The sequence below is a fragment of the Eptesicus fuscus genome, chromosome 6 (assembly GCF_027574615.1).
Source record: "Eptesicus fuscus isolate TK198812 chromosome 6, DD_ASM_mEF_20220401, whole genome shotgun sequence".
Lineage (NCBI taxonomy): Eukaryota > Metazoa > Chordata > Mammalia > Chiroptera > Vespertilionidae > Eptesicus > Eptesicus fuscus.
In genome coordinates, this window is record NC_072478.1 from 10,972,347 (window position 1) to 10,999,198 (window position 26,852).

A 26,852-nucleotide genomic window follows, 5' to 3' on the forward strand; every position below is an offset into this window, starting at 1 on the left:
ATGTATCGAATGAATGGGTGGCTTCATGGATAACCATTATTGAGATACCATTTAAGATCTAAACAACTGATTTTCACCCCCACCAGAATTATGACAGCCCCTGGACCTACCTCCTACCACCGCCCCTCCACCCCCTTCCCTCAGTCAGGCCCAGCCACACGGGCCCTCCTACTGCTCCTCAATGGTGCCGAGCCCTCTGCCTGGAACAATCTCTCCCTTTGCATGGCTCGTTCCTTCTCTTATTCAGATATTTTCCCAAATGTCTTCTCCTCAGAGAAGGGATCTCAGCCCCTAACTAAACTACATCAGCCACCCCGTTCTCTCTCTGTTCTAGTCTCTTATCAATATTCTCACAGCTTTTAACATGAACTGACGTGATCTGACACATGCTTTAAATTTAGTCCGTCTCTTACTTGGAACGCACACCTCAAGAGGTTATGGACTCTGAGGAAACAGAGGAGCCGCCTGCTGTCTGCGCCTCCCTCCGCCTGCGCCTCCCTCCGCCTGCATGTTTCAGAGGAGTCACCCTCACTGCGGGAAAGGAGGCCCTCGCTGACTTGCCAGGTTCCTCCCGGGCCAGAGTTTTGGAATGAAATGTTACAGACCGCGAAACGCCCAAGCTGAGATATCATCTACTGTAGGGGTTCTTCTTTTTGCTTGTTAATTCTTACCCAAGAATATTTTTTCCATTGACTTTTTTTTTTTTTTTTGAGAGAGTGGAAGAGAGGAGGGGGAAGGAGGGGGGGTAAGGGGAGGGAGGAGAGAGAGAGAGAGAGAGAGAGAGAGAGAGATTGATTGGTTCCCTTCTGCACGCCCCCCCAATCTGTGCTAGGGATCAAACCTGCAACCCAGGTACGTGCCCTTGACTGGGAATCGAACTGGTGACCCTCTGGTGCTCGGGCTGACGGCCTAACCACTGAGCAACACCAGCCAGGGCTGTAGGGGTTCCTCTTAATCCGGGGTCCATCAGTCCCTGACGATTTATCAAAGTCCTTAGAATTCTGTGGGAAATTTTGCCTGCCTTGCCCGCACACATGCAGTTTCTGTGGCAAGAACCCATGGCCCTCAGTGGAGTCTCAAAGGAGCTTTATTTCTCAAACAGAACGTTAAACTCCTGGCAGCAAAATTCTTCATTACGGATGAGGAAACTGAGCACCCCCATCCCCCCAAAGAAGTCACATAGGTGAGGTCCAACGGCTGTTAGGGACCGAGTTCTGAGCAGAATCACATTTGCTGATTCCCAAGCATCCTCTTTACCCTCCCCCAGCCTCCAATGTCCCCCTTAAAAGAGGCTCCCCCCAGCCCCCGGCAATGCCCCCCTGCCGTCCTGGGCCCTGGACGCCCAGAGCACCTGCTGCACTTGGGTAGGACTAAGCCTTGGGCAAAAACTGTGAGGCGCGACTTCCCCCTTCCTGACAACTTAATTCTCTCAAATTTGCGTGTGGTGAGCCCATGGGACAGGGTCGGGGTGAAGGCTCGGATCTGCCCTATGGCATTTCATACCAGGCAGCACAGGCCAGCTTCACATCCGCTCCCTCCAGATGCCCTCCGCAAATAAAGAACTCCTTCTCCCTGCTGCTCATGGCTCCCGTTTTCTCACGACTGTCTCTAATGGCAAGTGCCAAGCCAATGTCACCCACCACATGGCCTACTGGCTATTCTTTCAGCATCGGGGATGCCAAGCCAGCCCTGCTGCAGTGAAAGAAAAAGAATAGTCACCAGGCATTTGGGAGGCGTGCAGAGAGGGGGGTGCCCCGGGAAGTGAGGGGCGCGGCCTGTGTAACCTCAGGCTGCAGCACGAGGTCTGTGCTCCACGGGACAGAGATTCACCGTATTTGGCTGCATCCGCGGAGCACACCGCAAGGTGCTGAAGCGCCGGGCCCACCTTCTCAGCTGAGCCATTACGTTGCAAGGAACAGAGACCCACTCAAGCCGCCTCAAGAAAAGGGATGTCTGGACTGGAATTGGGAAGCTGCGGAGAACCAGGGCAGCTCCCCGGCTGGGCGCCCCTCATAGGATGTGGGGTTTCTGTTCCCTTCTCTCCGCTTCTTCCGTTTCCACGTGGGTTTTTTTCAATCACATCTTCGGCTGCTGTGTGATTTCAGTCTGCCATGGACTCAGCTCTGAAATGGCACCCTTTTTAGTTTCTGCCTCTGGCAAAACGTATGTGGGATTCCTTCACTCAAGCTCCCAGGGCAGAGATTCTAATCAACTCTACTTCTTTCTTTATGCCAAGACATATGTCATTGTCCAGACAATGGAGTGGCCTCCCTGGAGTGGTGGACCCTTCCATACACCGATCAGCGATGGTTCCAGGAGTCGGGCAGGGTGTCACACATCGCTCCCTGGGCCTTCCCTCCGTCTCCTGCACAGGCCGTGCCCAGAGCGGGACAACAGCGACCACGGCCAGCAGGCGCTAACCCAGGCCGTGCACAGTGCTGGAGCAGGCTGGCGCTGGCATGAAAGTGCTGTTACATTTTCAAGAATTTTGTGAACCATTTGTGCATCCACGGGTAGTTTGAAATTGGCCATAATAGGAGTATCGATTGACACCACAGACATGGGCAAATGCTACAAATTTGGGGCTTTATTGTTCTCCCTGGACAGCTAGTTGCCAGCACACCACAGCAGCATTAATAATGGTTAAGGAGAAAGAAAGGCATGGCCAGTGTGGCTCAGTTGGTTGGGGGTCGTCCAGTGCATCAGGAGGTTGCCAGTTTGATTCCCGGTCAGGGCACATGACTGGGGTATGCAGGAGGGAGTGGATTGATGTTGCATTCTCACATCAATGTTTCTCTCTCTCTCCCTTCCTTTTCTCTAAAAATCAATACACTTTTCTTAAAAAAAGAGAGAGAGAGAGAATGAAAAAAATCCAGGTAACAACCTGACATAATCTACGTCATTTTCATTTCCCTCTTCTCTCCTCACCCAGCCTTTGCTCCAGCCAGAATGGACACTTCCTCCTTCTCCACTCACCTGGAATGCCTGCACTGTAGCCAATGCTGATGCTGAACCATGTCCCCACAGCCTTCCCAAACGCGAATGCCCATCTCTACAAAGTTCAACTTCTTCCCTGAAGCAGCAGTTCCCTCAGAACAGCCTCTGCTTCTCCCAAGTCCTAGAACCCAGTGCATGTCTCTGCACCATTCTCATGCGCAGCCTTCCACGAGTTATTGTGGCTTCTACCATGAGGTCCTTTCATTCATGATAAACTTCCCATGAATGGGATCTCTGTCCACATCTTCTCTGGCTCCTTCCAAGTCCTGAGCATATACCTGCTCCTCAGTAAGATACCTGGTAAGCACATGGTGAATGAATACAGAACATTTATTTCCACAAGTCTGTCAATAACACCTCTCTCCCTTGCCTTCAATACAATACTACACCTCTAGACCTGCTAACTCATGAGTTCCCTAACAGATCTGAGTCCTGACAACCGAACAGCAACAACAGAAATCAAGACTGGAAGGCTGCTAGAGGCATGTATCGTGTGTGTATGTGTGTGTGTGTGTGTGTGTGTGTGTGTGAATTACTTTATTACTTCCGCTAGATCCAAACACCTGTCAAAGGGGAGAAAAGTCAGGGATTAAACTTGGATCTAGCAACAGCAGAATCATACTTCAAATCACACTCAAGCCCTTGTTAAAACCGATCTCCCTTTCATACATTTTGGGAAAGATGACTTGGAGCATTAGGGGAAACTCGGAACTGGAAACCAGATGAACAGGATCACAAGTTCAGTGTGAGTGAGGAAAATTAGCGCTTCATGCTACGAATGCCTTAACCAGCCTGAAGAGTATCTAAAAGATGCCAAGTTAGAAGGAATACTGTAAGAGTCCCACTGGCACATGAAGTTTTAAAAAGTCCATGAAGAAATGGGCGTCTTTGCCCAAAGCTTTTTCTAGACAAAACTTCCTAAGTCTTCGGGCAGAAAGTTCAATGGCATGTCCAACTTAGATCATGAAATTCTGGTGGTCAATGAATGTGGCCTTACTGGCAGTGCTTAATTAACTTCCATAACCTTTCAGAAACTGAAAATGCTTCATACTCTGAGTAGCAAATATTATCTCTATTTGACAGAAGTAAAAACGAAGTGAAAGAGAGTTAGCCACTTGATTGTGTGTGTAACAGAGATGAAAACGCAAGCCCGGCCTCCTAATCCTGGTTTCAACACTCTCTGTTCGTTTCATTCCACCCACCAACCCTCCAAACCCTAAATGACCCAGAAGATAAAAAACAAGTGACCTTTATGAAATGAGTAATTCCTGAAGCTTAATCCAAGCCCATGGTGCTAAAAACCAATTTAAAAAAAATATTCTCAGAACTAAGGCAGACAAAAGAACGTGGTAGGGTGACTATTTCAGCAAGAAAGCAAGCCCTGTAATCTTCAAAACGTATAAAACCCTGTCACTCAAGACTGCTAAAAAGGCAAGAAATTAAAGACATATTACAGCAGAACACATGTTTAATTTTAGATATCATTTCTATTTCCTCCGTCTATCCTTTCTTGATAGGAGCTGTTTTAGAAAGACAGAGGTGATACTACCTTTCCCTAGGGTTCAGAACTGTTAGCTAAAACCCCCTCAACATGGAATTTCGTCCCCTGGGATCTAAAAGGAATCAAATCAAAAGTAAAGATGGAAAATAAGAAAACAAATGAAAGCAAAAATCCACAAGTCCCTATGTCCTCCCTAACACACTCTGACCTGATCCTTAAAAATTTAGTCCTTTGACCCTCGTGCACTGCTGGTGGGAATGCAGACTGGTGCAGCCACTGTGGAGAACAGTATGGCGTTTCCTCAAAAAACTAAAAATGGAACTCCCATTTGACCCAGTGATCCCAGGACTATATCCCAAGAAACCAGAAACACCAATCAGAAAGGATATATGCACCCCTATGTTCATAGCAGCACAATTTACAATAGCTAAGATTTGGAAATAGCCTAAGTGCCCATCAGCAGATAAGTGGATTAAAAAACTGTGGTACATCTACACAATGGAATACTACGCTGCTGTAAAAAGGAAGGAACTCCTACTATTTGCAACAGCATGGATGGAGCTGGAGAGCATTATGCTAAGCGAAATAAGTCAGTTCGAGAAAGATAAATAATCCATGATCTCACTCACTTGTGGAATATAATGAACAACATAATCTGATGAACAAAAATATACAGAGACAGAGAAGCATCAATCAGACCATCAAACCTCAGAGGGAAGGCAGGGAAGGGTGGGGGGAAGGGAGAGAGATCAACCAAAGGACTTGTATGCATGCATATAAGCATAACCAATGGACACAAACACTAGGGGGGTGAGGGCATGAACAGGGGGCAGGTGGGGGGATTGGAGGAATAAGGACACATGTAATAATACCTTAATCATTAAAGAAAATAAACTTTAAAAAAATTAGTCCTTTGGCCTGGCCAGTGTGGCTCAGTGGGTGATCGTTGACCAATGAACCAAGAGGTCATGGTTAGATTGCCTGGGTTGTGGGCTTGATCCCCAGTAAGGGGCGTGAAGGAGACAGCCAATCAATGATTCTCTCTCTTCACTGATGTTTCCCCTTCTTCCTCCCTTCCTGAAATCAATAAGGGACTATTTTAAAAATTTCGTCCTTTGGGCAACAAATGAGGGTCTCTGTTTTCCTGGTCTAAATTCTGTCCTCATGTCACTGAATTAAATCAGAATGACAATGCCACCAAAGGAGAAAAGTGATGGGACTATGAGTTGCTTCATGAAGTGAGCCTTTTCCTTCTGAAATAAGTCATGTCAAAATCTGAGCTGAGCAAGGAGGCTCGTATCTAATTCAGGATAAAAAACATACAAGATTCAAAATTTCCAGGGCTCTTGGCTGAGATCAGAGCTCAAACATGAAAAGAATTCTTCCACAGACTCAAACCATTTCTGAATTTGTGAGCTCTGAGGAGGCCTCCCTGAAGCTATCAAGCAATTTAAAAACAAGCTTGAGTCGCAAAACTCGCGTTGCCAAAAGTGAACAGGGTACCCACCTCTCCCAGACATAAAAGGTTCTTCTGAAAAACAATTCCAGAGTATTCTATAGGCAGACGAGTCTTTAACTCAAGTAGGCATCGGTCTTCCTTAAGGAAGGCTTACAGGCCCATGCGATAACCATCTACTATTCTGTCCTCAATGGATTCCTGTTTTCAGATTCTACAACATCCTGTGTGGTAGGACCCAAAATGGCTGGCCTAGGACTACTGGTCAAAGTGTCCCTGAGTTCATGACAATCTCGTGGCACTCTATCAGGCCAAAGGGAAGGAACCAGTCTCTATGAAGCCCTGCCTACCTATGTCTTTTCTGTACATTACTTCTCTCACATAATCCTCACCACCACCCGTGAGCCACTGGAACCTTGCAGATGCACAGCGAATGTGTGCTTCCTCAGAGCAGGAAGGTAAGTTACCCACATCGAGTGGGCATTCAAATTCCAGTTGCCCTGACTCAAAACATCCATGTGAATTAGTTGGTTAGGTGTGAATTTATTATTTATTATACCTGTTAGGGCCCCAGACTATCCTGAGTCAATGAGTGAGAGCGCCCCCCACCCCCAACGAAAACCACAGGACAGAGAACAGAAGTCTTGTCACCCAGAGACCCCTAGGCGTTCAAATAGCTTCCAGGAAAATTCTTGCAAGACTGGGTCATTTCTGGCCAAAAAGGCTTTGAAATTGAAAACAGACCAGACTCTAGTCTGGACCTTCCAGGACAGGTTCAGGGTTAACGAATATTAACTACTTAAGAATCAACTCTGCTCTGCAAACAACGGTGCCTGATTGCCAGGCCCAGTGTACTGCCGGGCAGGCTCCCACCTCACTAACTATCAGGTAATGAATGGCTGTGGTCAGCCCACGGTACCAGGAAGTATACGAATCTTATTCGCCTCTTCTCTCTTGGCTCAGAGCCTTCTCTGACTTCACAAAGGCAAAGAGGAATAAAAGTTAGCGGACTTGGACTTCACAATTCCCAGCCACAAGAAGCTGCTCTCCAAAACTTAGCCGCAGTTCATGGCTTTGGCATCCACCCTGGCAATCCAATTTCAAGCATGGCTTGGCCACAGGACCCGAACTCCAGTCTTCAGGACCACAAATGGTAACCATGGTTCTGAAGTTAGCTTGTCATGTGGCACTAAGCAAACCATCATCTGTGTCTCAGTCTTCAGGAACTCAGAAGGTGACTTATTTTTTAAAATGCGTATCTTATCAGAGATGCTACTGGACTATAGAAATAAATATATGTAAGTAAATAAATATAATGTCCTGTTTCATCATTGAAATACTTTATTTTATGTAATGCAAGACCAAGTATTGTGTATGCTGTCAGACTGTCTGTCCATTACTTTATCAAAATACTAGACGCCCCGTGCACTGCAGGGGAGGGGTCCCTCAGCTTGGCCTGTGCCCTTTCGCAGTCCGGGAGCCCTTGGGGGATGTCCAACTGCGCGCTTAGTGAGCCTAAGCCGGCAGTCGGACACCTTTAGCGCTGCTGTGGAGGTAGGAGAGGCTCCCGCCACTGCCACTGCGTTCTCCAGAGATCAGCCTGGCTTCTGGCTGAGCGGTGCTCCCCCTGTGGGAGCACACTAACCACCAGGGGGCAGCTCCTATGTTAAGCGTCTGCCCCCTGGTGGTCAGTGCGTGTCATAGCAACCGGTCATTCTGCCATTTGGTCGATTTGCATATTACCCTTTTATTATATAGGATGACAGTTATATCACACTTTAATGTCTTCAAACAGAAAGGACAAAGCCTGAGGTGAATGGTTTATCCATCATAAAATAGCCACGTAGATCAGAAAAACAACCAACAAATTACAACTAATGAGACGTGATTCTCTGAGTTTTAAACTTTAGGATTATAAAGAGATAAGACTAGTATAAACATGAAAATCCATTTCACACTTAACTGAAGCAAAAGTTTGGATTTGGTTTCTGGTTATAAACAAAGACAGAGTGTGTCATAAGTAATTAAATGAATGATAGAAAGCGAAGTATATGAAATTACGATAGTCATCAAGAATATGGGAATAGCCCTGGCTAGCTTTGCTCAGTGGTTAGAGCATCGGCCCTCGGACTGAAGGGTCTCAGGTTCGATTCCAGTCAAGGGCACATACCTTGGTTGCAGGTTCAATCCCCGGCTCCGGTCAGGGTACATGCAGTAGGCAACCAGTGAATGTGTCTCTCTCACATCAATGTTTCTCTCCCTGACTCTCCCCTTCCTGACCTCTCTCTCTCTCTCTCTCTCTCTCTCTCTCTCTCTCTCTCTCTCTAAAAATCAATGGAAAAAATAACCTCGGGTGAAGATTAACAAATATAAAGTTTAATTTTTGCTAGAACACTCAAGAGTCAGCATAGACTCATACAACTTAACAAAAGGAAGATAAACAATCCAATAAAAATATGGGCAAAGGACCTAAATAGACACTTTTTGAAAGAGAACATAAAGAAGGCCAAGAGATATATGAAAACATGCTCAAAGTCACTAATCATCAGAGAGATGCAAATCAAAAAGACAATGAGGTACCATGTCACACCTGTCAGAATGGCTATCATCAACAAATCAACAAACAACAAGTGCTGGTGAGGATGTGGAGAAAAAGGAACCCTCTTGCACTGCTCGTGGGAATGCAGACTGGTGCAGCCACTGTGGAAAACAGTATGGAGTTTCCTCAAAAATTAAAAATGACTCAGTAATCCCACTTCTAGGAATATATGCCAAGAAATCAGAAACGCCAATCAGAAAGGATATATGCACCCCTATGTTCATAGCAGCACAATTTATAATAGCTAAGATTTGGAAACAGCTTAAGTGCCCATCAGCAGATGAGTGGATTAAAAAACTGTGGTACATCTACACAATAGAACACTATGCTGCTGTAAAAAAAGAACTCTTACCATTTGCAACAGCATGGATGGACCTGGAGAGCATCATGCTAAGCGAAATAAGCCAGTCGGAGAAAGATAAATAACACATGATCTCACTCATTTGTGGAATATAAAGAACATCATAAACTGATGAATGAAAATAGAGCCAGAGGGGGAAAAATATTTTAGAATATAATAAAAGTAACCCTGTTGTTTGCAGAATTTTAGTATTTCCTACAACTTTTGTGATATCATACTATGTTAGTACAGTTTTGGTAATATTATTACACTTAAAATCCCTTTTTTCTTGAAATATTAATATTTATTGCATGTATTATATTTAAGATAGTTTTTCTTGAATAATTGGTGTTTAATGCATGTAACATTACATTTAAAATCGTTTTTCTTGAGATATTAATGTTTATTACATGTAACATATTTAAAATCGTTTTTCTTGAAATAAAAAATAAATTTTTTTAAAAAGTCAACATAGTTTGAGACACAGACTTACTTGCCAAACCCACCCAAGACATCCTGTGTGGTTTGGGTCAAACCATAAAAATAGTCTGTTTCAGTTGCTGGACCTCCGAAGCTGCTGCCTTTAAGTCTCAAACTGCATTAATAATAATTCATAATAATAGGACAGTTAGGTTTACTTTGTTTGTTTAGATTGGTAATCCATTCACACTGCACAAACTTTAAAAGGTACAAAAATATTCATGCCCAGCCAATGTGGTTCAATGAACCCATGAACCAAGGGGTCATCCGTTCAATCAGGGCACACACTGATGTTGTGGGCTTGATCCCCAGTAGGGGGCGTGCAGGAGGCAGCCAACTGATGTTTCTCTCTCATCAATATTTCCATCTCTCTCTCTTTCCCTTCCTCTTGCTCTAGAAAAATCAATAGAAAGCATATTTTCTAAAAAAAGGTACAGCCCTGGCTGGTTTGGCTCAGTGGATAGAGCCAAACCGCCTATGGACTGAAGGGTCCCAAAGTCGATTTGGCTCAATCCCCAGTAGGGGGTGTGCAGAATGGCAGCCGATCAATGATTTTCACCATTGATGCTTCTATCCCTCTCCCTCTCCCTTCTTCTCTGAAGTCAATAAAAAATATATTTAATAAATAAGTAAATAAAATAAAAAGGTACACAAATATTCAATAAAAAAACTCTCTACTTTCTTTCTCCTTTATTTTTATTGTTGACACTATTACAGATGTTTCCCATCCCCCTCCCCCTCTGCCCACCTTCACCCAGCCCCCAGCCTCCTCCCTCTGGCTATCACCATACTGCTGTCTATGTCCAAGGGCAAAACTCTCTTCTGACATCCAGTCACCCATTCCCTTCCAAGAAATAATTAACAAACAATTTCATGTCTCACTTTCAGAATGGTCTAGCATTCACAAGTATCACACACTGTTCTTAGTCTTTTGTATTCAGTGTCTAAAACAGTGCCTGAGTAGGGGGTAGTGCACAACCATTTGTTTAATGAATAAAATTAATACTATATACATACACTTTTTACATCATGCGTCTACTCAAATATACCTTTGAAACAGCCCATATCAATGTATTTAGAGCTGCCTCATTCTTTTTCTCTCTGGAAATTTGAAGTTTAACATACATACAGAGAAGTGCATATACCACATTTCACTGAATTTTCACAAACTGGATGCACCCACCTGCCCACCCATTACCCAGACCAAGAAACAGAAGGAACATTACTAACAACCTAAATGCCAATGCCCCAGCACACCTTCTACCTCTTACCCTGCAGACATCAACCACTACCCTCACTTGGTGAGATTTATCCATATCTTGGTGTGTACATGTAAGTCATTCACTCTCACTGCCCTACAGGATTTCACTGCGTGAGGATACCACAGCGTATACATCCACTCAACTGTTGATGAGCACATGTGTTGTTTCCAATTGGGGGCTATGCTGAAGAGTGTACTATGAACATTTTGCACACATCTTTTTGTGGAAACATATTTTCATTTCTCTGAGTGGAACCGCTAGGTCACAGGGTAGGTGTATGTCTAACTTTACTAGGAACTGCCAATTTACACTCCCACCAGGGCATAAGATGTCCTATTGCTACACATCCTCGCCAACACTTGGTATTTCTTTTCTTTTTTTAAATTCATACAGCCCTTCCAGTAGAGTTGTCTGGTCTTGTGTTTGCATCTCCCTAATGACAAATGTAGATCACCCTTCCATATGGTTATCACATACTTGGGTATCATTTATTTATTTTTTTCTATTAGGTTATTGATTTGTATGCAATTCTTTACATATTCACAATATGATGTATTGGGAATGTCTTGTTACATTCTTTTTAATCACTTAAGGGTGTCTTTTGGTGAAAAGTTCATATCTCTCTATATATAAAAGGCTAATATGCAAAGTGTCCCCTCAGGAGTTCAATCAGGAGACTGGGAGTTCAATCTCTCGCTATGATGTGTACTGACCACTAGGGGGTGGTGCGAAACGAAGGAAGGCCCCAGCCAGCAGCCAGGGAAGGGAGGCCCCGGGCAGCAGCCAGAAGAAAGGCCCCGATCGGCCCTGATCTCCGACCAAGCCTAGGGATCCTACCTGTGCACAAATTTCGTGCACCGGCCTCTAGTTTTTAATATGACTCTTTCTCTCTCTCTCTTTCTCTCTCTCTCTCTCTCTCTCTCTCCCTCTCTCTCTCTCTCTATATAAAGAAATATATATATATATATTTAAAGATAGTGTTTTTGTGCCCTGTTAAGAGATCTCTGCCTACAGCATGGTCAAGGGGTATTTTCTTGCACTTTCTTTTTTAAGCTTTATTTTTCTTTTAAGCTTTCACTTGTTTACCTTTCATACATTTGGAATTGATTTTTTTAATCCTCACACAAGGATATGCTTTTACTGAATTTTAAAGAAGGGAAGGGAGAAAAAGAAACATAGATGGATTACATTCCATATGAGCCCCAACCTGGGATTGAACCCGCAACCCAGGTATGTGCCCTGACTGGGAATCAAACCCACAGCCTTTTGGTGCACAGGATGATGCTCCAAGCAACTGAGCCACCCAGCCATGGCTGGAATCTGTTTGTGTGTGTATGTGTGTGTGTGTGTGTGTGTGTGTGTTTATTTATAACATTAGGTAAACAGGGGTCCAATATATTTTTCTTTTAAAAAAAATTATTTTTATTGCTTTTAGAGAAGAAGGGAGAGGGAGGGAGGGAGAAAGAAACACATGTGAGAGAGAAACATCAATCAGTTGCCTTCCGTACGTGCCCCTGATGACCTAGGAGTGAACCCACAACCCAGTTATGTACCCAGACCGGCCCGAAACCTTTCAATGCATAGGACGACATTCAAGCAAGCCACTCCGGCCAGGTGACATTTTTCAAAACAGATAACCAAGTGACCAAGCACCATTTTTTGAAGAGATCATCCTTTAATCACAGTATGTCAGTGCCATCTTTGTCAGACACTTTGTCTATCCTGAACCTGATTCTTTTTAATGGCCGTATAGTACTCCATTGCATGCATGTGCCGTGCATGACTGAACTCATTTCCAACTGATTGACATTTAAGTTGTTTTCATGTCTTTGCCATAAATAACCATATGTCCTTCCCCACATATGTTAGCATATCTGTAGGACAAACTCATAAAAGTGGAGTTGCCAAGTCAAAGGGTACAAGCATTTTAAATTTTAATCAATACTCGATAGAGGCTGTACCAATTTTAACTGAATTTTTCAAACCATAACAAACGGCACACACAGCCCACTACAATTCCAACTGCACCGAAGTTCCTAACATTTCTGAGCCTTAGACTCCCTTTTCTAAAACAATAAATGTATAACTATGCTTCTAGTACCCACTGGTTAACAAGAGATAAAAACCATGTAAATCCACGGAATCTGTGCCGCAGAACCGTGAGATGGAAACTCAAACGAGCCATGCTGTCACGATTGGGGGGGCAGACCTTCTCTGCCTGACACGGAAGAGCCAGGCACGTGCTATTTGCTCCTGCTCTGAAGGAAGCTGGCAGCCCCGCGGGAGCCTGGGAAACCAGGTAGAGGCACGGACCCGGTTCCAGGGGGGGCCTGCCCAGGAGAGCGACAGCGGCAGGTGCGTCCTGTCTCAGCAGAGGCGTCCCTGGGACTAAGCCGCCGGTGCCATCAGGGAGAAGAGCGCAGGCGCTGAAGCTGCCTTGGGAACAAGAAGCCTTACTCAAGCTTCTAAGGTCAAGTCTTCAGAACATGGCATCACCATTTTGCGCAAGATACAGGTCTAAAAATAAACCAACGTTCCCTCCCTTCTCGGTCAGTATGACAAGACTTGATGACCAAGGCATGACCCTCCCCTCACCCCTCGGCACTCGGTACAGCACAGGGACATTCGTTCTCAAGCACGCCTGTGATATCTGCTTGTGAGCTCTGCAGCCGACACCATGTCAGTGCCCAGAGACCGCTGGGCCCGCGGCAGGCGTGAAGCCGTGTCACCACCATGGACCCACAGCGTGACTTCCACTTTGCAGGCTCCGACCTCCAACACAAACTTCCTTTCCAGAACTCTTATAAAAAGGGGAAGATGGACAGCAAAGGAAACCATCAATAAAATGAAAAGGCAGCCTACCAAAAGGAAGGAGATATTTACAAATCACATATCTGATAAGGGGTTAATATCCGAAATACGTAAAGGACTCATACAATTCAATGGCAAAAACCAACAAGCAATCCAATAAAAGGCATGGGCAGATGATCTACTAGTAAAGACATTTTCCCAGAGAGGACATGCTGATGGCCAACTGGTACATACAAGAGGCTCAACACCACAAATTATCCGGGAAATGCAACGCAAAATGGAGGCAGGATAGTAAGAAGCTGGAAAAATTCCTTGGCAAGTGGAATGGGGAAACTGAGACAGATAGCTGAACAAACGGGCCAACCAATTTACAGCGGATGCAGAAGATCACCAGGGTTAAAAGCCCCGCATGCCTAGCGAGGGGCAAAACTAGCCCCAGACCTCCCCCTGCAGGATGGCATTTCCTCCCCTCACGTATCACTGGTCATACGCTTTAGACCTCTGACCTTTCTTCCATAGAGACAGCATCTAGGCCTCAGTTGCATGTCAGCTCCAGGGGAAGAAAAGCAGCAAAACCAGGGGGGTGACACCTGGACCAGCTGCAATGACTAAGGACTCCCTGCCCGGACACTGACCAATCGGGGGGCGGGGGGCCACGACTCTGAAGGAGCTCACCTAGAAAACTGATATTCTATTGAGATCCTCCAGTAAGACTCCCCATAAACTCCCAGTCTCTAAAAACCCTCAAAACACTCTCCCTCCCTGGCTCTGAGCCTTTCCCTTCCCCTTCTTCCCAGACAGGCAAGCCATCTCCTAAACTCGAAGGGTCCCCAGGAGACTTGCAACCAGAGCAGCAGTGAGCAGTGGCAGCTCCTCCCAGGCTCACCCCCTGAACCTGTCCCCAAGGCCCCCCCTTTCTCTGACTTTGCAGTGAGGCGACAGCAGGCCCGCCTCAGCTCATTTCTTTCCCAGGGCCTTTCTAGGGAGCCAAAGCAGCTCTACCTAGTCCCTCTCCTGTTGCTCCTCTGTCCTAGGCCCGCCCTTGTCTCTCTGGCCCCAGCTTTGGTAAACATACTCGAAAAGTCGCCTGGACTCGTGTTATGAAATCTTTCCTGCACATCAAGAACCCACACACTACAGGCCACCCGCCCGCCCGCCCGAGGAAGACTGGCTCCTGGCTCCTGGCCCTAGGCCCATCCCCTTTCCGGTAACAAAACCACAATGACATATCACACCTACGAGAATGGCTAGCACCAAAAAGACGAGATAACAAGTGTGGTGAGGAAGTAGAGAAAAGGGAACCCTTGTGCACTGCTGATGGGAATGCAGACTGGTGCAGCCACTATGTAAAACAGTATAGAGGTTCCTCAAAAATTAAAAACTGAACTACCATGTGATCCAGCAATCTCACTTCTGGGTATCTACCCAAACTCACAGATATAGAACACAGATTGCAAATGCCTAAAGCACGCGCAAGGGGGGGTTGGAGGTTGGATTAGGCAAAATGGGTGATGATAGTTAAAAGGGACAAACTTCACCCTAGCCAGTTTGGCTCAGTGTATAAGAGCGTCAGCCTGCGGACTCAAGGGTCCCAGGTTCGATTCTGGTCAAGGGCACATGCCCGGGTTGCGGGCTCGGTCCCCAGTGAAGGGCACTCAGGAAGCAGCCAATCAATGATTCCCTTTCATCACTGATGTTTCTATCTCTCTCTCCCCTCTCCCTTCCTCTCTGAAATCAATAAGAATATATTAAATAAATAAATAAAAATACATTTTAAAAAAGGCACAAACTTCCAGTTACAAAATCAGTAAGTCCTGGGATGTAATGATGCACAACATGATGACTAGAGTTAACAATACTGTGGTATATATGTGAAATTGCTAAGACAGTAAATCTCATTAAAATTCTAACTGAAAGGGAAAAACTGTAACTATGTGTGGTTCACTGATGTTAACTAGACTTACTGATGCGATCATTTCGCTATGTATATATAGAATCCTGATGTTGTACACCTGAAACGAATGTTATATGTCAATTATATGGTTTAGTAGCTGACTCGTATTTTTAACAAAACCTCCACATGGGACAAACCCAGGGAAGACACAGTCCCTTAGGACTGTGCGCAAGCACTCCCTCTTCAGACGCTCAAGCAGATGTGCTCAAGGCACTTGCTCAACTCTCCGGAGCTACAAAGAGAAATGAAGCAGCTAGAAAACAGGGCGCTGAAACACGAGTTTGGGCTGTGTGGTTTGGGTAAGTCACTATATATCTCCAGGGCACATTTTTTCCCAATAAAATGAGGATGTGAGCCAAGAGGTGATGCTTACCAGAATCCAGCTGTTAATATTTCATGATTCTATACACAAAAGGGCGAAGCTGTTAGATTTCTATACCTGAGCCTCGGGAGTATCCTTATAAGTGGTCCCTGGAAGGAAAGGCTCACAGAAACAGAGCAGCGCATCCCGCAGGTGCAGGTAACACACTAGACCGCAGGAGGCCTTCTTACTCACCTTCCGTGAGTCAGCAACGGGCTATTTTCAAAGAATTCATCTCCGCTGCAATTTCCTTCCCCCGAGTTGTTTTAAAAGACAAAGAATGAACACCCAGGAGTCTCACTGAAGGAATCTTAGGGGTCCAAGTACTTCCTCTAGATATCAACAGTCCCACAGTTTAATGAGGTGTGAAAATGTAAGAGAAAATGACACGGGCCGGAAAGGTGGGTCCAGGAATATAAAGTCATTGGAACAACAGCAGCTTTGCGATGACACAGAGCTTTGTGTCAAAGACAAAGGCCATTTTTGTCTCTTGCTCCGGAACTGGCTGCCAGCGGTTCTGACAATCCTGACTACAGCCCAGCGAGAGGGCATGGCCTGAACATCACTTGGAAACAGAAGATTCACACAACCATCCTCTGCTTTTCCTTACTCGCCCAAATCTCTGCCTCAAAGCCACTTCTTACCCCAATCTCAAAAGCACATTTTTTAGTTCAAAAATAAAACCCCGAGTTATGCTGGAGGCTACTTATAAGCCAATGTCAAAGGACTCCCAATGTCCAGAGAGTAGACTTATCATGGGTGACTTTACCTATTTCATCAGGGAGAAAACTAAATGTCCCTCCACTGAATTACTTAGTGAACAACAAACTATGTGAGCTTGGTCAAGTTCCTGGGTCAAATTCTATCACAACTCATTCCAAAGAATTGAAAGAGGAGTTGTAACAGAATTTGACCAATATTCCTTTTTAAATTCTTTTGACGGTACTAAAATATTATATGTGTATAGAGTTACACTGAGTGGCCAGATTATTATGATCTCTGAATGCAAAATAATCTGGCCACTCAGTATATATTAGAGGCCCGGTGCATGAATTCGTGCATGGGTGGGGTCCGGCCAGCCTGGCCAGGGGGAGGGGACATGGGCGGTTGGCCAGCCTGCCTGCTGGTTGAACTCCTGGTCGAGGGGACAATTTGATATTAGCTTTTTATTATATAAGATATACACTGAGTGGCCAGATTATTATGCGTTCAGAGATCATAATAATCTGGCCACTCAGTGTATAATTGTAATGTTACTATACTTAATAACATTGCTAGATATAAACTAGCAGTTGAAAAAAATGTTGCTTTACGTAAAAATTCACTGCAATGAGATCTGATCCTTTACTCCCAGGCCCTATTGATTTGTCTCTTACAATTTAGATGAGGACAAACCACAGTTAATTTAAGTTTCAGCTAGCAGGATGGCAGGCTGACCACCGCAAGCCTTCTGGAAATCTGGGCAAACTAACGTTGGGGTAACTACCACCTTTGTTTCAAAGCCCCTCGCCGGTCCTCTGAATTGCTTTTCCTTCTCCACATTCCTTGCGATCGTTTACCTTTTTCCTGCATTGCCCTCTGTATGGTACATATGTGTTTATTGTACGGCATCACAACTCCTTCTCGGTAATGGGGAGTAACAATGACTTGAAATGCCTTGTCTCTTTCATTCGATTGCATCTTCTTTCCTTGCCACTCATGTGCTCAATACAGCATTAATCCAATGACTCAGACCTCCTACAACCCTGTTCACCACTGTGGCCAAGCTTTTATCTTTCCACTGAGCCAATCCTACAAGGCATCTTCCTCCAAGAAACCTCCACAGACAATGAAAACAAGCGAAAGCAAATTCCCATTGTTCCCTTCCTATGTAATAACGCAACATGCAGGAGTTCAATGCTCACATAATCCTTTGTGTAAACAACTCACTAAATCTATTCTATCTATTACTTCAGTGGTTCTTTTCCCTGCTGCTTCTGATTGTACCTCATCAGAAGCATGCCTAGAGCAGTGTATTTACCGTGCAGGGGAAATCCCCTCTTACAGTAGACATTCCGAATTAAGGTAGATATGGCAAGTGATGCTGGCCCTCCTTGTTGTGGTAAGAATGTGGATGTTTTCTTTTTCAGTAATTGTTTTAAGTAGAAAAAAAAAAAAAAAGACAGGCAAGATAAAGAAAATACTAAGTAGAATATAATACAGAAGTGGGCATGACAGTAGTCACGAAACTGCCACACCAGGTCACCTGCACAGGCAGAGATCAAGGTAAACAACTAAAGTTCGGGAAACACTTATGGTGAAGCGTGTGGCTTAGGAGTGAGATTTTATATGGCCATGGACATGGCCGTGGGTGAGAAATAAACCTCAGTTGTTGTATTCTTAATCTAGAAAATGGGATAATATGTGAGGATTACAGCATTATCTCAATGATTTAGTGAAATAATATGGAAAACAGCAACACTGAATGAAACTTTTTGGTCTCAGAACTCCTTTCCACTCTTAAAAGTTATTGAGAAACCAAAGAGCTTTTGTTTATGTGGGTTACATCTATAATTATTTACCATATTAAAATTTCAAGTGAGACATTTAAAAAGTACTTATTGGTTAATTATGGTGTCAGATTTATCGGGGTGATCACTTCATCAGGTATAGAAATACCTAATCACTACAATACTGTATGTCAACTGTAGTTTAAAAATGAATTTTTTAAAAAACAATTTTCTAAACAAAACACATAGAGTAGCAGCATTGTTGTACACTCTTGGAAGTCTCTTAATGTCTGGTTTCACAAAGGCTGCTGGATTCTCATGTCTGCTTCTACATTCAATCTGTTGGCAATACCACACTCCATACAGCTTCTGGGAAACCACGCTGTATACTCATGAAAGAACAGAGTGAAAGCAGGTCCATAACATCTTAGTATTACTGCCAAAAAAGTTTTAATCTCATGGACCCCTGAACGTGTCTCTAGACCCTCACGTATGCAGAACAGTGCCTGCCTGTCACTAGATAAATTCTTAATAAATGTTAATTCTCTATTCCTTCATTCTTAGCCTCAATGTTGTTAGGACATGAATACACTAGGGCAAGGATTTCTTCAATTCATTACAATTGTATAATATCTAGCACAGTGTTTCCTGTAGACAGATGATCACCAAGTGTTACTGTTGTTGGTTATTCTGGTTCATATAACTAATTAGCTGTATGATCTTCAGCTAAGGATTCTTAATCTGTGTTCAAATTCAGAGGATCATGGACTTGAAAAGGAAAAAAAGTACAGCTCTATTTTCTGACACTTAACATGTACTTCAATTACGACTATAGGCAATAAGACCAGTTACAACAGCAGTACCACTAGATCACAGGTATTTTCATATCATATTATGGTTATTGCAGGTATCTTGAAAAATCATTTAAGCCCATCACTAATTCAAAAGTATAGTAGTCATTAGACTTACCACTAGATCTTGTTTTTTCATTAATAGAGAGCACATATATTATTACACTATCATAAATTTTGAAAATATCTTGACAACTGTATTCAATACAATTTGATTCATTTTATAAAATCATTTTATTGACTTTAGAGAGGGAGAGGGAGACAGAAACATCAATGATGAGAGAGAATCATTGATTGGCTGCCTCCTGCACTGATTGAGCCTGCAACCTGGGCATGTGCCCTAATCAGGAAACGAACCATGACCTCCTGGTTCATAGGTTGATGCTTAACCACTGAGCAACACTGGCCAGGCACTAATGTGAATATCACTAAAATCTAAATAAAAGTGTTTATAGCCTCATGTGCTCAAACAGAACAAACTAAACAAAGAAAGAGAGAAAGAGTAACAGAAAAGAAAATAAGAAAGCAAAAGGAAGGAAGAAAACAGTTGTCCCTGGCTGTGAGGAAGAGCACTTCTTCCTAAGATCTCGGGCAATGAGCCCTTCACACCTGGGCACTAATGGACCAGACGTTTAAAGAAGCAGGCCCACTGGTCCTCTCACTTGATAAGATAGCAAACATCTATATATATAAAAGCCTAAGCGACCATTATGACGGAATGACCAGAACGACCGGAATGACCGGTCGCTATGAGGTGTACTGACCACCAGGGGGCAGATGCTCAACACAGGAGCTGCCCCTAGCCCTCAGGCCCCAACTGCCAATGGGATCTGCCAGCCAACCTCCTGGTCCCCTCCCCCTGGCCAGCAGGTCCCGATCACCAGATCAGGGCTGGGCCCCAGGCTGGGATGGGAAATTGGGAGTGGGTAGCGGCAGACGTGGGCAGCAAGGGAAGGAGGAGGTGGGGAGGCAGGGAGGCGGGGAACCTGATCCGCCCTGATCGCCAGCCAGGCCTAGGGACCCCACCCAGGCACAAATTTCGTGCACCGGGCCTCTAGTAGGTATAAAAACCCCACCTAATGCTAAAGATTGAGACAACAATGCTATGTTTAAGAGCTAAGAGAGCCCAGACAGATTGCATTTCAGTGCCTGTAGAAAAATCTAGGCTATGTCAGGGACAGCCAACGGTGGCACCAAGATAACATAAGACAACAGAGACTGCTGGCTTCACTGCCCACAATTCAAAGTGAGATCAAAGTGCTACCCTACACAGAGCAGCTCTGAGGCTTCGAAATGACCAAACATGGTTTCCTTCACCTGGAAATGAAATCTGTTTAGCAGACACTCAGAATTGAAAACAATCCCCCCCAAAGTCCCACAAGCCAATTTTTCCAATGACATGTAGAGTCCGTCTATTCTATGCTTCCTTGTTTCTCAGCAGTGTCTCTCATGTTTTCACTTACAAAAATACAGACAGACTGAAGGCTCTTCGTTTGTCCTCCATACAACAAAACAAAATAAAACTCCTATTGGAGTGAACGAGACGCTAAAACCTAGTGGAGGAAAAACTGCATTAAGTCATCACAGAAGTTAAGCTAGAGCTTTAGGACATCATCCCTACACCAAGGACAAGCAGTTACTAAACGCACACTCTAATGCCTGGTCTACCTCTCGAGTGACGGGGATAGAAAACCATAACCTGCCCAGGTGGCACGGCTCAGAGGTTGAGTGTCAACCTATGAACCAGGAGGTCAAGGTTTGATTCCTGGTCAGGGTGCATGGTAGGGTTGCGGGATTGATCCCCAGAAGGGGGCATGCAGGAGGCAGCCAATCAATGATTCTCTCTCATCATGGATGCTTCTATCTCCCTCTCTTCCTTCCGCTCTGAAATCAATAAAAAATATACTTTTTTTTAAAAAAAAAGAAAACCATAACCTTCTGGTTCATTAAACCCAAGGATAGCAGGATATGTAATGAAATAAGGGATGGCATGTTGTAGGAATTGTGAGGAAGAAGTATGAAGGTTTGAGGTCTGAAGGTGGGAATGGATCTGAGCGCCGAGGAAAAGTCTGGACTGTGGGATGCAGAAGGCAGGAGGGCACACTAAACAGGGGACAAGCACGAGGGAGCAAAGTCACAAGAGGGACACTCCCTGGCGAATTGCACAAGGGCTAGGAGGGCAGTGGAGGGTTAATGAAAGGAGCCAGGGAGATAAGGTTGGTGAAGATACACTGAACTGGATTATGGGAACCTGGATAGTTGGGCTGTTTAGACTTCACCCTGTAGGCCAAGGAGGCTTCCAAGCACCGAGGTGATATGAACAACAATGTGCTTTAGGAATAAACAATAGAGATTTATTCTCAGATTATCTGTCCTAACAGTGGGTCCTTTTGTCAATGGATTAATCAGAATCTATTGTGGCCAGTGAAATGAGTGTCTCAAATTCTATCCTGGGGCAATTTTGCTACGTCCTATGCCAAACTAGCCACATGCGGGTGTTTTTGCCGTTTTGTTTTTTTTACTTCAAAATAAGATATGTGCAGTGTGCATAGGAATTTGTTCATAGTTTTTTTTTAAACTATAGTCTGGCCCTCCAACGGTCTGAGGGACAGTGAACTGGCCCCCTGTTTAAAAAGTTTGAGGACCCCTGACCTATGCTCTGGAAATGCAATTCCCAAGTACTTTTTTTAAAAGATATTTTTATTGATTTCAGAGAGGAAGGGAGAGGGAGAGAGAGAAACAACAATGAGAGAGAATCACTGATCGGCTGCCTCCTGCACACCCCCTACTGAGGATTGAGCCCGAAACCCTGCAGATGCCTTTAATGGGAATCAAACCTGGGACCCTTCAGTCTGCAGGCCGACGCTCTATCCACTGAGCCAAACCAGTTAGGGCCCAAATACTTTTCTTGAATGATGACAAATAAGGTAAGCTGAGTCCAGGACAGGGGGAAAAAGAGAGAGAACATATCATTCTTGATCCTATGACTACCTCAAGAAAAACACATTTTGGAGCTATGATTGCATTAACTACACCAAAGTCCTAGCAGTTTTGGGAACAGCTTTTATCCTGTTAAACAAAGTTAGAGTAGATAACCTTTTTGTAAGTACTAAGGAACAATCAGGCACTGCTCAATATGCCGTCAACAATCCCATCTATTATATAGCATTTTACCTCCATTACTACTGGCTACTTATTGTCACCGGACTATGAGTCTGAAGCCTCAAGACCAAGTCATGGCTACGTGGTTAGGGGCAGGAGAAACAATGCCTAGCTATTTCTGAGTTGTAGCCACGGGACAGTACAAGGATTCTAAAAGAAATTTAAAGGTAAAAAAGGTTTGAAATAGGGCAACACACACACACACACACACACACACACACACACACACACATATATATATATATATATATATATATATATATATATATGGAGAGGCTCTGATTTATTAACTGACGCAGGGCTACAGAATCTAAAAGAACCCAGAGATGTTAAGCGTTATCTCTGAACGTGACTTCGCCATCAGAAAGCACAGACTCGGTTCAGGGACCTCTCCCTAGTGAGGAGTGAGGTGAGGAAAAATGGGGCAGGAAAGGGAGTAAAATAAGAGATTAGATTACGAATAGGCCCAATGAATGAACCTGAGAGGAAGTGATACAATTCTCAACGCGCACGTCTGTTTACACCAAGGGAGTCCCTCGGAAACCTAATTGCCACCATAATCTCCGGCGAATGGCAGCCTCCCCACAAGACCTGAGTCGGCCCACGGTGTTCACCTGGATCAGAACCCCGCACCGCCACTCACTGTTTCGGCCCCCAACCAACACAGCAGCGATCCCTCGGCTGGTCAGGGGACCCTCCAGCGCCGCTGCTGTGGATGCCAGGCGCCTGTCACTGATCATTTTCCTGAATAAAAGGTCCTCGGAGCCTGGAGCCTGGCCGGGTAGCTCAGCTGGTTGGAGCGTTGGCCCCAACACCAAGGTTGCGGGCTCCATCCCGGGTCAGGGCCCAGACAAGAGTCCACCAATGAGAGCCCCAACAAGTGGATGTTTCTCTCTCCCCCCTTCCTCTCTTTCCAAAACCAATCCATGAAATTCTAAAAGAAAAATGTCCTCGGCCGATCCCACGGCGAAACTCGAGATTCAGAAAGTAGTCCTGGGCCCTCTCCTTACACTCCCTTAGGCGGTGAGCCCTAGGGGTCCCCACGCCCATTCCCAGGCCAGCCACACGCTTCCTGCCGCTCCCGCCGCATCCACACGAGTGGAGGTCCCCATTCCCAGGACAGCTGTAACCGGCGCCCCAGGCCCTCGGAGCAAGGGGAGGGGGCTTCCTACCCCCCAACTCCTCACTTGGGAGCTGCAGAGAGAACCCAAGAGGGAGGCAGACACGGGGCCAGCGAGCAGCACAGCTCCGCCGACCTGGGCGGTGGCAACTCCTGAAGGGACCGGCTCTGTGGGGAGGAGCGGGGCGAGCACCCGAGCGGGGGTCCCCAGCGTCACCCGGGGGGCGCCCTCGCCTCTGACGTTTCCTCTCAGCAAAGCGCTGGAGCTTTGGGGTTCGGAAGCAACTCGACCCGTCCCGGACCCAAATGCCAAATGCACTTTTAGCCACTAACTTCCCCCGCGGGGCCCGGAGGGCTCTGATCCCCGCCCGCCCCACAGCTGCCGCGGGAGGGGATCTGCCTGCGCGCGGGGCGGCGGGAGCCGGCGCCGGAGCCGGAGCCGGTCCCGGTCCCCGTCCCGGCGGCGCGCACTCAGCGCCCGGCGCCCGCCGCCCAACTTCGCGCCGATCGGCGAGCACTCACCGACCCCGTACTTCTGCCGCTTGGTCGGGATCCAGCGGGCCATGGCGGCGACCTCGCCCGCGGCGGCCGCAACGGCAGCTACCACTCCCGGGGCGCCGGCCGCCGCGCCCCCGCGCTCCTGCGCGCCGCGGGCCCCTCCGCCATGTTCCGGGACTCGGCCGGCCCCGCGGCCACGCACAGCGCTGCCTGCGCCACCCGCGCTCGCTCAGCTCCCGCCGCCGCGGTCACCTGCTGGGCCGGGCGGCCGCGCCTCCCCGCGCACCCTCCCGGCGCCGCCCCCGCCCCTCCCGCCGGCCGCGCCCTCCGCCCGCCCCCGCGCCGACCGGCCCTCCTCCGCCCGCTCGCCCGGCGCGGGCCGCTCCGACTCCGGCTGCGCCTGGCGCACTTCCCTAAGCAGCTCCCGGGGCGGACGGGGTCCGGTGCTGCCCTGCTGCTGGTTTGCTTTTCCCCCGCCTTCTCCGCCCGGATTCACCGCGCGAGGCTGGACTCGTTGGCGGGTTCCCCGGCGCGGGCGTCGGGAGGGCTGAGCTGGGGGCGCCGGGCGAGGATTTCGGGGTCCGCTCCCCGCGCGCGCTGGAGCCCGGCGACCCTGGAAGGCACTAGTGCGCGCTGCTCCCCCCCCCCCGGGACCCTCACCGCCCGGTGCGGGCTCTCGGCCGCGCTCCAGAAACAGTTGTGAATGAATGAGCAGTCGGGCTGCGTCCTGCCTGGACTTTAGCTGACACCCCGAGAGCCGGAAGCCGGGCTCCGGGGCAGACAGAGCTCCTGCGGCCGCCGGTTACAGCCTCGGAGCCGGGACCGGTCTACGGGGAAACGGAGAACCCAGGCGAGGGAGACGCTCCGCACAAGTGGCGGATGGTTTCCTAGGGAGCCTGGGTGGGCACGTTATTTAGAGAACCCCGACTCGGAAACCCTGCACCCCCAAACACCGGGACGCCTCCCCGCTGGGAAACTCAGACCCTCGTGCTCCAGAGAACAGTCCCGCCAAGACCTCCCTCTTCCCACGGACCAGCCGCCGGAGGGCCAGCCCGCGGAGGAGGGGGCGCGCACAGCCAGGTCTTCCCGTGCGCTCCGGGCACGGTTTGGTGACAAAGAGCCACCCCCTCGGGGACTGCCCTTTTGAACCGCCCTAGGCTCGGGTTGGCGCCTCTGAAACTCACTTCCTCCCGGAGAGACCTCCAGAATGAAGATTGGGTGGGGGTGGGGGAGATGGTTGCTACCTCACACATAGAAGTAAAAATCGTGAGTAAACGACCCGCTGATTACGTTCACCATTTGAGAAAATGCCCCTTTGAGAGAAATTTTGTCCCTGCAGTCGGTGATGGCTTTCTTGCCTATTTGGAAAATGAAGAGAAAGGAAGATAAACATGTAGTAAAACAGAATAAACTTGACTGAAGAATTCATGCATTTAACTGGTAACTTTTTGCAAAGCCAGATCTGAATTTTTTTTAAAAAAGTCCTGAGCATGGTGCCTTGTGGGTAACTCCTCGGCTCACTTATTCATCCACAAATAGGTTTTTACTCACAAAGATTTTCTAAGTCACAAAATCTCTCATTTTACTAGTAGACTTAACATCCAAAAGGAATTCCAGCATCTCCTTTAAATGATTTCTCTTTCGCTGTAATCATGATTAACCTAATTCCCCACATTAGGTAATTTCTTCTTTCCACAAATACTTATGAAGTGCCTATTAAATGGCAAGCACGGGGCACAGCAGTGAATAAATTAAAATCCCTACCCTGATTGAGCTACAGACTAGAAGAGGTAAGACAATCTTCAATATATATAAAACCCTAATATGCAAATAGACCGAACAGCAAAACAACTGAACAATAGGTCGCTATGACATATGTTTACCACCAGGGGGCGCACGCAGAACATGGCGGGCATCAGCAGCAGGCGGCAGAGCCCAGAACATGGTGGATGTTGGGTGCGGGCAGGATGGTGGAGCAAGTGAGTGGGGGCGCCAGACCAAGGTTGCTGTCATCTGATGGTTACTGAAAATTCACTTGGTGCCGTCAGTGGGTGCCAGCGGCGGCGGCTGCCAGCCCCGATCGCCCCTGATGGCTTCTCCACCTACCCCTGCTCCTGAGGGACAATCAGGGCAGCAGCCGCTGCTCACGCTGGCCCCAATTGCTCCGTGCTGTCAGCACATGGGAGCAGCGGCAGTGGGAGTGGGGCTGCTAGCAGAGAGGGAACTAAGGGTTGCGGTGGGAGGGGCCTGGTGGGGGTGTGAAGGATGGGCCGAGACCCACCCCTGTGCCCACTGCAGCCTCGTGGCCCACAGTTCCTTTCAAGGTGCACAAATTCGTGCACTGGGCCCCTAGTTCTATATAATAAAAGGCTAATATGCAAATTGTCCCCTGACTGGGAGCCCTCAGTCCCTCCCCAAGCCACCCCGGCCCCAATTGGCTCAATCCCCAATTGGCCCCCTCACCCAGATTGGGGGCAGGGCTGGCCCAACCTGACCTCATAGGGTAATGGTGCCGGCAGACCGGACCCCACCCGTGCACGAATTTGTGCACCGGGCCTCTAGTAAGCAAATAAATGTGTGCCCAAAGAAGCTACACCTGTAAAGAAATTTCCTAAGCAGGGAGAAGAGGATGGAAGAGGGGTGGGGTAGCGCAGTGCTGTAGGCGTGGTCTGGAAAGGCCTCTGGTAAGGTGACATGAAGGAAGTGAGGGTTTCAGGAAAAGCATTCTGAATTCAGGAAACACAAATTCAAAGGCCTGGAGGCACGTTTGGCAGGTTCCAAAAATATCAAAGAATCCTCGGTGAGAGGTGAGTTAGTAGCTGAGTGTGGGAGGAAACTTGGTCCCAGAGGCCCTGAGAGACCAGGTAAAACAGGACTGTGAAAGGCATAGTAAGGGCTTTTCTATTACTTGGAAAAGAGAACTTTGGAGGGTTTTGAGCCAACCAAGGACATGTTCTAATTCGCCTCCTTT

The 26,852-nt window shown here is 46.9% G+C and overlaps 1 protein-coding gene across 1 annotated transcript in view; it reads right to left on the minus strand.

Annotated features, from left to right (window-relative positions):
• The window catches only part of DOCK5 (dedicator of cytokinesis 5), a 206,005-nt gene extending 181,995 nt beyond the window's left edge, over positions 1-24,010 (minus strand). The window contains exon 1 of the mRNA XM_054717208.1: positions 23,906-24,010. Within this exon, the coding sequence (XP_054573183.1) occupies positions 23,906-23,948 (43 nt within the window). The 5' untranslated portion in view covers positions 23,949-24,010. The remainder of the gene's footprint in view (positions 1-23,905) is intronic.
• Positions 24,011-26,852: the final 2,842 nt, after the last annotated feature.